Below are 12,590 nucleotides of genomic sequence, written 5' to 3'. Positions count from 1 at the left end.
TCTTGATTCTACCCCTGCCACCCCCCCTCTTTAGGCACTGGGGAGTGATAACTACATCAATGTTGTCATTACAAAAGCTTTTATGTAAGGTCACTGCATGGTAAAGAATAGAACACTGCTCCTTCATGGCCCATAGGAACACTTTTACTTTAGATGCACCTGCAACACTGTATATGCAGGCAAACGTAATTATTCATAGTTCAGTGCTTATGTCTAAAACCACCACAAATCCAGATTGACATATGGTTGGAAACTTTGCAGCTTTTGCTATTCCTTATCAATGAGTTTGATTACACTTGAAAGTGTGCATGTTTGTTGTCTTCCAACACCATAGCTCAATCCTTTGATCATGAGTACTGCTGGTTTTTAGAAAATTGTACATTGACCAGATGTTGTTAAGTACCTGAATCTGCCAGTGTAGGCACCTCTTAGGCTGGGAATACCCTACAAATTGGCAGAGTTCAAAATTAATTTCTTTAACAATTTTGGTGGTGATACATTTTCTAAACATTGTTGACTAATCTAACCTTCTATTCTATTTTCTGTAGGAATTTATTCAGTGGAGCTTGTAAATGACAGTCTGTATGAGTGGCATGTTAAGCTGCTAAAGTAAGATCATTATTTCATAGGCAGACATCTGCCAGTAATATACTTTTTTTTTTTTTTTTTCCATGTTTATACAAATTGTACAAGCACTCAATTACGTGATGGTAAATATAAACTGAATGCTAAAAACTTTGGTATTTTATACAAGGTTATAGCAAGCCAAATTTTTAAATATTTAAATATATTAGTTTGATGGAATTCATAACTCATAATTAGGGAAAACATCAGGGGCCAAATGTAATAGGGTGAGAGTTTAGTAAATGTGATAGTTTAACAGTAAACTCACACTGGTCAAGTTTTATCTTCAAAATGGGAAAATATCTTGGTAAGATTTTAAATCTGAGTGGTTTTTTGGGGGGGTTTTTTTTTGAGTCTGAAAAACATACGAGTTTCCTCTGTTGCTTTGTTCTCGGACTCTATTACATTGGCCGAGTTTAAAAAGTGTCAACTCTCACATTTTCTAAACTCACCCTATTAAATTTGGCCCAGATATCTAAAATTGTCATGTACATTCCCACACAAAGCTCAGTACTTAATTTATATGTATATTTTTTTTTTCCCCTGTTATGCTGTCTAATAAGGTGCTACTAGAAGTGTACAATTTAATTTTTAATAACTTTTAGTTAATGTGCTGGTGCATAAAGGGTGGCTTAGGTTGCGATCTGATAGGCTTTGGTAAATAAGTGGGTTTTGAGAGCCCGTTTGGAACTTTTCTCCTTCATACTCTCCACCTCTATATAAAGCTTCAGAGGTTGGGAGCAGCACAGGTAAAATCCTGGAAGCGTGAGTGTTTTGAGGTTATCTGTTGGGAAGAGAGGTGGTAATTGTTGGCAGAGCGCTTTGGACAAATGGAAGTGTCCAGGGAGTTCAGGACATATATGGAACATAGAGGATTAAGTGAGGGCTTTATAGTAAGATTGAGGAGCTTCAAATGAACCCTGTAGGGGGAGCCAGTATAGCGTCTAGCAGAGTGGTAAGAGAAAGATGAGCTGAGCCCACAGCATTAAGAATTGATTGGATTGCAGTAGAGTGGTGGGGGTTGGGAACGACATAAGAGGAAGTTGTAGTTCAGTCAAGGGATGACCAGGAAGTGATTGAGGGTCTTCATTTCCTCTAGGGTAAGAGTCTAATCATGAAAGGGTCTAATCCTTTAGCTATTACAAAGGTGGAAGTGATGAGAATTGAAAGGGTCTGAATGTGGGATTTAAAGTAGAGTGCACAGTTGAGGACAACTCCTAGAAAGCAGACATGTGGGACAGAAGAGATTAGTAAATATTGAAAGGGACGCTGAAGAGGGGACACGTTGAGCTCCATCTTATACATCTAAAGTTTCTGACATAAGAATTTTGCATAATATAATCTTTCTTTTAGGGTTGATCCAGACAGCCCATTACATAGTGACCTTCTGGTCCTAAAAGAAAAGGAGGGCATAGACTCCATTTTACTGAATTTTTCCTTTAAGGTAAAGCATGTGTAGATGTCAGGTGGGTGTATTGTTCTTGTAAAAAAAATTTCTTGTGGGTTTTTATTTTTTTTATTTTTCATGCATTTACCTCTCCAATAAAACATATCTTAATTACACCTGTTGAAATTGATACAGTGCATACGTAAGCTGCATTTGTTCTTCTATTAAATTAGACTGTTTTGTAAAAATGTAGCTGCCCATTATATTCTAACAGAACTGTAAAGCGATAACTTCTTCGAGATTGTACGTATTTTAAGAGACTGCTTTCCCAACATTCTGTAAATTTCCTACACACACACACACACACACACACACACACACACACACACACACACACACACACACACACTGCTCCACCCATTCATGTCATTTGGTTTCCATTGTAAAATTACCTCCCATTCCCCACTGGCAATAGCCCCCTCTTCTGTGGTCAAAGATCCCATTAACCTTATTCCCACCCCTTTATAGTGCTAAAAGATATCCTGTTGTGCAATCCTCTCACCACCCCTGGTGTAATATAACAGTTTCCCTCCTTGCACCTTTTGTCCCCGGCGTATACATTATAGAATGCTATTCACATTGCGTTCTGGGTTGTGATGTCAGTGGCCCCGGACCCCTACATCACTGCTCAAAGATGAGGAGCCAGAGAGAATTCGTTCTGCACATGTCACAAGGATTTCCTTATTAAAAGAACTTAGCGGGGTGGGAACAGTCACATAGGATGTGACTGCCAGCTAAATCCCAGCTGGCTGCTGTCACATCCCATGCGACCACTCCAGTTGTGTTCTTTCAATGGTATGGCATTAGATAACTTTATTTTTACCACAATAAAAAAAAAAATCAGACAACTAATGTAAAATCTTAATAACTACTTTATCCAGATGTAAAACTCCTGCACTGGGGGTTATCTACTTGAAAGTCTACTATTGTCAACCTTCCAGTGTTCTGTGTAATTCCCATGCTTCGATGAGTCAAACTGGCAGCAATGTTGTCGATACACTGTGACAAGTGTCCTTTCTGATTAACCTATAAATATCCTCAGAGAAAAGGTAGAGAGTATAACGCAGTCTGTCTGGTTTGGTCAAGCTTAGGAAGTATACAGGACACCACTGGACTGTTGTAGGTGTCAGTGATGCTAGTAAGTGAGACTCTCTCTTTTTATCTTAGAGGATGTCTGCTTTTAGATGCTACTTCCCCTTAATGATTAGTGGCCACCTACAGCAAATATCTTGCTAGTCACACAACCTGTATACCTGTGGAAAGGGTCATACCTTTATGAATAATACATTATTTTACTCTGTGCTCTTTACTGTGTAACTTTTATAACTTAATCGGTCTTTAATGGAGAATCCTGTGCTCTGGCCCAAGAACTGTTTGTGTAACTTATACAATGTTGTGATTTTTGTTTTGTTTTTTTCTTTCACTTCTCCACTATAGGACAACTTTCCATTTGACCCTCCATTTGTGAGAGTGGTGTCTCCTGTACTTTCTGGAGGGTGAGTTTTGGATAAGCCAGGATTTAGATAAATGGTGCTGTCTATCCCATACTGTTTAGTTTATACTTGGTTTACATCACTCATTATTTGAAATGTTGAGTAGCAAGATATGGACAAATCGTAGGATTTTAGTGTGCCAAATATATGGGCAGAACTATACAGATCAGTATTCTACCCCATTGTGCATCTTCAGGAGCTTTTACAGTGTAAGGCTTGAGCCTGGCACAAGTGAGAATTGCCAAAAAAACCTAAAATCGGAGTGTTATTTACTCAGTCATGCTTCTGGATTATGATCTGTGGTGACTGACTACAAGCTGCTGTTAAGGTGGCCATACACGGGATGACTATTAACACTATTTCTACTTCAGGGTCCATAGGGTATCCACAGGATACCTTGGGGTATAGGTGTGACGTCAGTCGCAGGGCACCAAAGAGTTAAGCTTTCAGCCTCCCAGGATGCACTAGGTCCCCCTCCTATACCCCGCCCCCGGGCCAAGGCACCTCAGTTTAGTTTGGTGCCCGGCCGGAGTCGGGTGCACCTGTTGGAGTGGGGGCTAGAAGAGCCCCTGAAGCTTATTCTTCATGCAGCTGTGGCTGCACAACTGGATGTACAGCATGGACAGTCAGTCCTGACGTCCATGCTGTCTTCCCTACACCCCGCCGGTACCAGAACGCCGGTACTGATCCGGGGATGCTGGTGGGCGTCTGGGGTCACAGCTAGCGGTGACCCCAGATGCTCCGGACCATGGCCGGATTCAAGGGGGACAGAGGTAAGCAGCGGGGTCCCGCGGTGGGTCCCCGCTGATCACATGGTCCTAAGTCCCCAGGCAGGGGGCTCCCTGGGGACTGGCTGCAGCGTGGAGCCAGGCGACCAACCTGCGCTTCCACTACCCCCTGGGACAGCGGACCGCAGCAGAGCGGTAGCACTGCGGCGTCCCAGGGGTTAAATGCATGCCAGGGGAGCGCGCCTTCCCTGTCTCACAGCCGGCGCCTCCCCCGCTGCACACAGCCCTCTCTGCATGCTGCCGACTGGTCCTGTGGCAGCGCTCCTCCCCCAGGCCAGCCTCCTCTCTGCTCCTCGGCGGCCATCTTCTCCAGAACGCATGGTGAACGCTGCTGGAAGCGCTGGACGGAAGCATCGTGGTCTGGGTCCCCCCGCATACCTCTCCTCCGCTGTGGTCAGGTCTGTGTATGCAGCGCTGTGTCCTACCAGGCCCTGTGTCTGTGTAGTTGAGTGATCAGCGCTGATAGTGCAGGAATTGTTATTTCTCTGCATTGTATGTGACTGTGCTAGCGCTGCTGCCTGTAATCTTTTCTTCATCTAAACTGTCAGCTTTATTACTGTCCCTGTTCTTTCTGCTAAAGCCCTTGCGGTGCGGTGCTGCAGGGTGGTCTCTCGCCTATTTAATACTTAATTGGTGAGAGAGGTCACATACGTGGTGCCATCATGTCTGAAAGTGATTTTCCCCTCCGGCTACAGTGTACCACGTGCAAAGTACCGTTAGCGGAGGGGGAGGGTAGCGCGGAGGGCCTTTGCCGGCAGTGTTTGTCCATGGCGCGGCCTATTACGGTTACAGCACCGGTACAGGAGCCGCCCTGGGCTTGTTTCGCTCAGGCGTTAACAGCTTTAGTGGGCCAGTTAGCTCCGCAGCCCGCGTTTACTCCGATGGGTTTGTCCCAGCAGTCTGTGGTGTCGTCACCCATGCAGGGGTTCCCACGACAATTGGTGGTACCCCACAGTCTCCCTATTTCCCCGCTTCCGGGTTCTCAGGAGCCAGCGTGGGTTAACTCCCTGACGAGTTCTGTACAGCACTTGTCGGATGTGTTGCAAGGGGAGTCTGTGATGCGGCCTCATAAACGGCCGGTGGCGTCTCTGTCCGCTCCTTATGAGGATGACGAAGGGACGTCTGATGATGGGGAGATTCTAGATCCTTACGATCAGGAACCTCTCCATACTAAGGACGCTGATGCTAAGTCCAAAGTATATATTCCTGGACTTATTCGGGCGGTCCGCACAGCCTTGGTGATTGAGGACGAAGTTCCCCCAGCGGCTAAATCTAAGTATGCCTTTTTCAAAGATGTGAAGGGCGATGCCACAGTCTTTCCTCTTTCGGGTCAGTTGGTGGACCATTTAGAGGAGGCGTGGAAACAACCTGGCAAAAGATACCAGCCGCAGAGACGCCTGGCGGTGGCTTATCCGTTCGCGGATAATTATTTTGCGAAGTGGGAATCCCCTCCACAGGTGGATTCTCACGTGACCCGTCTTGTCCGTAGTGCCACATTGCCGATGCCATCCATGTCCTCCCTTAAGGATGCTACGGACCGCAAGGTAGAAATCTGCCTGAAGTCCGCTTATTCCCTTGCAGGGGGGGCAGCACGGCCGGCTATGGCCATTTGCTGGGTTGCCAGAGCGATGGAGCGCTGGGCGGATTCATTAGAGGCTTCTTTTGAATCCGACTGTCCGGCCGATCAGGCGGAGTTGATTGGCAATCTCCGTGATTCGGCCACCTACATCAACGAGGCGGCTCTAGACATTAGTACTCTGGTGTCTAGAATTTCTTCAGCAGCGGTAGCTGCTCGTCGCACCTTGTGGCTGCGATCCTGGAAGGCGGACGCAGATTCCAAGAAAGGTCTGGAAGCGTTGCCGTTTACCGGAGAAGTTCTCTTCGGTCCGGATCTGGATAAGATTGTGGCCACGCTGGCGGCAGCCAAATCTGCCTGTCTCCCGTCGGCCGCTGCTCCTTCTGGTTCGGGACCATCGTCCTTTCGGTCATCTAGGGCCCAGGGCAGGCCCAAACCACAGTCGTTTCCTCGACAGGCTGGCCCTAAGAAATCGGTCAAGCCCCGGAAGCAGGCATGGAGTACCAGACGTCCGGCCCCCAAGCCAGATGACAAGCCTGCGGCCTGACGGTCCGGGCCTCCCTTTGGGGGATCCCAGGGTGGGAGGCCGCCTGCTACAGTTCGCCCAGTGTTGGTCGACCACTACGACAGACACTTGGGTTCTGGAGGTGGTTTCTCACGGATACGCCCTCTCCTTCCGGCACAGACCCCCGGCTCGCTTCTTCACCACGGGTCTCCCATCAGACCGGAACAAGGCTACGGAGCTGCGGAAGGTATTGCACACTATGCTCCAGGCTGGAGTTATAGTGGCGGTTCCATTCTCCCAGAGGGGCCAGGGTTTCTATTCAAATCTATTTTTGGTACAGAAACCCAATGGGTCATATCGTCCGATTCTCAACCTCAAAGCACTCAACAAGTCTTTGCGGGTCCCGAAGTTTCGGATGGAGACCCTACGGTCCATCATTCTGGCGCTGGAACCTGGGGACTACTTGGTGTCATTGGACATACAGGACGCTTACCTGCATGTCCCTATTCTTTGGCGCCATCAACAGTTCCTCAGGTTCGCAATCAGCAGCGACCACTTCCAGTTTCGGGCGTTACCTTTTGGCCTGGCAACAGCACCACGTGTTTTCACCAAGGTGATGGCGGTCATGGCGGCTTCTCTGCGGCTGCAGGGAGTCCGCATGTTGCCGTATTTGGACGACCTGTTATTGGTGGCAGGATCTCCAGAGCTCCTGTTACGCCACTTGGACCTGACCATTGCACTGCTGCAACGGCACGGCTGGCTAATCAACTGGCAGAAGTCCACTCTAATCCCGTCTCGGAGGATTCTGCATCTTGGAGCCTTATTGGACTCGGGACAGCAAAGGATCTTCGTGACGGAGGACAAGATCTCTGCTTTACAGTCAAGGGTGCGCAGTTGTCTGCACAGCCGCCGGGTGTCCTTACACTCGGCGATGAGGTTACTGGGCTCCATGGGGTCGGTGTTCGACATGGTGGAATACGCCCAGTTTCACTCCAGACCTCTGCAGCACCTGATCCTGTCCAAGTGGAACGGGCTGACTCAGTCTCTGAAGTCCCAGACGATTGTGCTCACCCAGGAGGTTCGCCTGTCCCTTACGTGGTGGTTACAGACGAACCACCTCAACAAGGGACGTCCGTTCTGGGTTCCAAATTGGGTCCTGTTGACAACGGACGCCAGTCTTCGGGGCTGGGGAGCAGTTTCGGGTCCACACTTGTTCCAGGGCAGGTGGACGCCGACAGAAGCGGAGCTTCCAATAAATATCTTGGAACTCCGTGCGGTCTTCAATGCTCTCCAGCAGGCACAGCGGTTTCTCCAGGGTCGCCCGGTGCAGGTCCAGTCGGACAACGCTACCACCGTGGCCTACATAAACAGGCAAGGAGGAACTCGCAGTCGGGCGGCTCTCGTAGAGGTCTCTCGGATCCTGGTTTGGGCGGAGCGCAATCTTCCGGCCATATCAGCGGTCTTCATCCCGGGAGTGCTCAATTGGGAGGCGGACTTTCTAAGTCGCCAGGACGTTCATCCGGGGGAATGGTCCCTGCACCCGGACGTTTTTCAACTACTGGTGGACAGGTGGGGTCTTCCAGAAATCGACCTCATGGCGTCCCGGCACAACAACAAGTTGCCGGTGTACGGGTCTCGCACAAGAGACGAAGGGGCGTCTCTGGTGGATGCTCTGTCCGTCCGGTGGACGTTCCGGTTCGCATACCTGTTCCCTCCGGTCTCCCTTCTTCCACGGGTAATCCGGAAATTCAAACAGGAAGGAGGGACGCTCCTGTTGATAGCTCCCGCGTGGCCCAGACGGCACTGGTTCTCAGACCTTCAGGGTCTGTCCGTGGACATTCCTCTGCGGTTGCCGCTACGACCGGACCTTCTGTCTCAGGGTCCTTGCCTTCACCCGGACCTGACTCGGCTGTCTTTGACGGCGTGGCTGTTGAGACGGCCATGCTGAGGTCCCGGGGGTTTTCCAGCTCTGTGGTGCGTACCATGTTGCGAGCTCGGAAACCGTCTTCCGCGAGGATATACCATCGCGTGTGGCATACGTTCTTCCAGTGGTGTCGACCGAGAGGTTATGCACCGCGGGAGTTTCGTCTGTCTCGGATTCTCGCCTTCCTGCAAGCGGGACTAGATCATGGGCTTCGCCTTGCTTCTTTGAAGGTACAGGTTTCGGCCCTATCTGTCTGGTTTCACCGTAGGATTGCTACAATCCCGGATGTGCGCACCTTTATGCAGGGTGTTCTCCGCATTCAGCCGCCCTTTGTTCCACCTGTGGCGCCTTGGGATTTGGCTGTGGTCCTGAGGGCTCTCCAAGGACCGCCGTTTGAACCACTGGGCTCAGTGGATCTTAAATGGCTAACAGCTAAGACTGTTTTCCTTCTGGCCATTGCTTCGGCCAGACGTGTTTCTGAGTTAGGGGCTCTTTCTTGTAGACCCCCTTTCTTGGTTTTTTATGGGAACAGGGCAGTGCTCCGCACTCGGCCCGAGTTTCTTCCCAAAGTTGTTTCCCAGTTTCATATTAACGAGGAAATAGTTGTTCCGGCCTTTAACTCACCGGGTCTTTCCGTGGGTGAGGCCTCTTTGGATGTTGTGCGGGCCTTAAGGACTTATGTTGACCGCACTTCTTCGTTTAGGAAGTCGGACGCTTTGTTTGTCCTCTTTGGCTTCCGTAAAAAGGGTTGGCCTGCTTCAAAGCAAACTTTGGCAGCCTGGATCCGTATGGCTATTTCTGGAGCTTATCTTCATGAAGGCCTACCGGTCCCTCCTTCTCTGAAGGCTCATTCCACTAGGTCTGTGGGTCCTTCGTGGGCAGCTCGACGTGGTGCCTCGGCAGTTCAGATCTGCAAGGCTGCTACGTGGTCTTCTGTCCATACCTTCGTGAGGTATTACAGGTTTGACACCTTCGCCTCTCAGGATGCTTCCTTCGGGCGGCGGATTCTCCTTTCTTCACAGGAGCGTCCCCACCCTTAAAGGATACTGCTTTGGGACATCCCCAAGGTATCCTGTGGATACCCTATGGACCCTGAAGTAGAAAATATGAGATATGGTAAGAACTTACCCTTGTTATCTCTATTTCTACGAAGTCCATAGGGTTCCACAGGACTCCCGCCCTGTCGCACCTGTGCTGCAGATGGGCTTTGCTCTGGTCACCGGTTTTCCGTCTCCCTCTGGTGAGAATGTGATTCTTGTATGTGTCCAGATCTTTGTTCTCTCTCTTCCTTCTCCTCCTCCGGCCTATGGCTTGGTAACTAACTGAGGTGCCTTGGCCCGGGGGCGGGGTATAGGAGGGGGACCTAGTGCATCCTGGGAGGCTGAAAGCTTAACTCTTTGGTGCCCTGCGACTGACGTCACACCTATACCCCAAGGTATCCTGTGGAACCCTATGGACTTCGTAGAAATAGAGATAACAAGGGTAAGTTCTTACCATATCTCATATTTTTGGCAGTTTCTACAGGTTGTACAGACCAATAATTTGCAAATGGTTGTATTTTGAGTCTTCTGCGACCCCCCCCCCCCCCCCCTGCTGATGCGCATCCCCGCCGTCGTCTAGTTGGATCGCAGATCAGATGGTTTTGCAGAGAGATGTCAACTGATCGTGTATGATGTGATACACTTCTATGCGTCTTATCCTATGATCTTAATGATCAATCGTACACCATTTGACCACATCTTATGAAGAATTTCAAGGGAAATCGTACAACTGATCTTACCAACTTTGAATCTCACCGTGTATGGGGGCCTTTACTACAAACTTAGTGATGTCCTATACAAAAGAGTAGAATTAAAAAAAAAAAAAAAAAAAATCTATTCATACATTCTAGAACTACATTAGCAATTGCATATCCTTCAACCACTATAGGTTATTCTGCGTCTGAAGAAGGATCTAGCCTACATCCATGGTATGTAATTTTGCACAGCGAGGAAGCAGGTCTCGTATATAGCTTACATAAAAAGAAATAAACCAACGTCATTTTAACAGTTTCTATTGTTTTATAAACTAGGATGTGCTAGGAGTTCTAATAGCTAAACATGAAGGGGTGACCAATGTTTACTTTTAAATTTATTTTTATTTTTTAATTACTTCCAGGTATGTGCTTGGTGGGGGTGCCCTGTGCATGGAGCTGCTTACTAAACAGGTAGAAAATAGAAGTATACTCTTCACCTTCTATTTTGTTACATGTCTAAACCCAGTGTTTTGTATTCTTGTAGCTATTCCGTAACCAGCATGAATATATTATAAAGCTTAATGACTATATATTGCATAAGTAAAATAGTTTTGACATCGACAAAGTTGTAATAAAAAAATATATATATTTATCTACAGCAGTGTTTCTCAAACATAACAGTGCATGTTTTCCAGATCATCTTGCTGGAGCACAGGTGTGCTAATTGAGTAACAATACAGGTGTTACTAATTATTCCTGAGGATGCCTTGAAAACGCGCACTGTTAGGGTTCCATGAGCACGGACTTTGAGAAACTCTGATCTACAGTATTGGACTTGATCAAAAATGTCATGAAGAATGAAGACATTGGTTATTGTATGCTGCAATGCCAAATCTTTTAGCTTCCTCTGTAAGGAGGGGTTAGTTTATTATATGCATCGCACAGACTGGGTCTGCTAACTAAGTACAAAGGGTTTTGCATTACCAGTTAATAAGCCGTGGCCTCTTATTTCAAATTTCTAGATATTTTGTTTTGTTGATATTTCAAAAGTACAAAACACATGAAACAAGGACATTACCCACCTGTCACTAAAAAAAAAAAAAAAAAAACTATACAAAGTAGATATGCAGCTTTTGCAATAATATTGAAGAATGTACTGTACAAGTAGGTCATTGAGTAGTGTATAATTGTGATTCACAATATAAACCATAGAAAAAATGCAAGATAACATGATCATGAAAAATGCTGTATGTGATACAGAACTAGTAGGTAAGTGCCAATACAGAACTACTAACATATAGTGCATGTAGATATTCTGTCCCATCGAATATCACTCTCACAACAGAAAAATCACCTCCAGCACATATACAATAAACCAAAGCATTACAAGGGCACAATATGCTGTCATATGTCAGCATGCAATTACGTTTGGGGTACGTAAGTCAGTCGTGAACCACCAATTAATCAGCTGGCATCATATATACCTCAGACACAGGATAATCATAATCTGTGACGAAGCATCTTCTAATTCACACTGGGCTATGCTTAAACTACTTTATCAGCCTGTATCACAATACCATTCATAGGTAACCTTGCTCTGAAGTTCAAACTCTTTACAAATCCAGCTGTATATTCTCATGATATCTGAGTGGTATGATGGCTGTCCCTCCTTTGTTTGCGGAGTATGCATGTACAGTTGTTTGAAAGTTTTGTGCTTTGAACTCTTTAAAGTGAATATACTAATTTGGTGTTTTAGGGCTGGAGCAGTGCCTATTCAATAGAGTCTGTTATCATGCAAATCAACGCTACCCTGGTTAAAGGGAAAGCACGTGTGCAATTTGGAGCCAACAAGGTAAGACTTAATTGTAGTCATCTGTGTGTGAACACAAATGAATAATGTATATTCATCTTTAAATTTTTTTTTTTTTATTTTGCAGAATCAGTATAATCTTGCTCGAGCACAGCAATCCTACAAATCACTAGTACAGATCCATGAGAAAAACGGTACTGCTTTGTATAACTGCGCTGGCTGTCTTCAGTATTTATAAAGTATATGGTAACTTGCTTAGGGCAAATGTGGGATGGCACAACAATCACTTCTCTTTTCTCTATAGGCTGGTACACTCCTCCAAAAGAAGATGGGTAACTTGAACTCGCCTTGGACCAAGATTAAACAAACTTATTTTCTATTTCTTTCCAAAACAGATCCAACGATGCCCTTTTTGGTCCTCTGTACAGCATATGTTAGCTATTAGATAAAGAACTGTCAGACCTGTATATTAGACCACATCTGCTTTTCTGGATTCGAGAGCAGCTGCCTTTACTGAAGAGGCCACTCCAAATATTTTAACGTCCTATTTAAAACAGAAGTTATAGCTTAGTTACATCCATTCCACTTTTATTAGACTATTGTAAATTGCTTTCACTTTGTTTTTGTGTTTATTTTTTTTTCTTTGCAGACTGTTCTGCAAAATAAACTGCTTTGTATAGTTTCCTTA

General features: G+C 46.5%; 1 protein-coding gene across 1 annotated transcript in view; it reads left to right on the top strand.

Moving 5' to 3' along the window:
• The window catches only part of UBE2Q2 (ubiquitin conjugating enzyme E2 Q2), a 35,319-nt gene extending 22,997 nt beyond the window's left edge, over positions 1 to 12,322 (top strand). Inside the window, exons 7-13 of the mRNA XM_088446919.1 lie at positions 549 to 609; positions 1,978 to 2,068; positions 3,509 to 3,567; positions 10,515 to 10,563; positions 11,849 to 11,944; positions 12,030 to 12,096; positions 12,207 to 12,322. Coding sequence (XP_088303045.1) covers positions 549 to 609; positions 1,978 to 2,068; positions 3,509 to 3,567; positions 10,515 to 10,563; positions 11,849 to 11,944; positions 12,030 to 12,096; positions 12,207 to 12,238 — 455 coding nt within the window. The 3' untranslated portion in view covers positions 12,239 to 12,322. The remainder of the gene's footprint in view (positions 1 to 548; positions 610 to 1,977; positions 2,069 to 3,508; positions 3,568 to 10,514; positions 10,564 to 11,848; positions 11,945 to 12,029; positions 12,097 to 12,206) is intronic.
• Positions 12,323 to 12,590: the final 268 nt, after the last annotated feature.

This window comes from Taudactylus pleione, unplaced genomic scaffold (assembly GCF_031769625.1).
Source record: "Taudactylus pleione unplaced genomic scaffold, aTauple2 ptg000019l, whole genome shotgun sequence".
NCBI lineage: Eukaryota > Metazoa > Chordata > Amphibia > Anura > Myobatrachidae > Taudactylus > Taudactylus pleione.
Note: the sequence above shows the minus strand (reverse complement) of the source record. Positions and strands in the feature narration are given on the sequence as shown.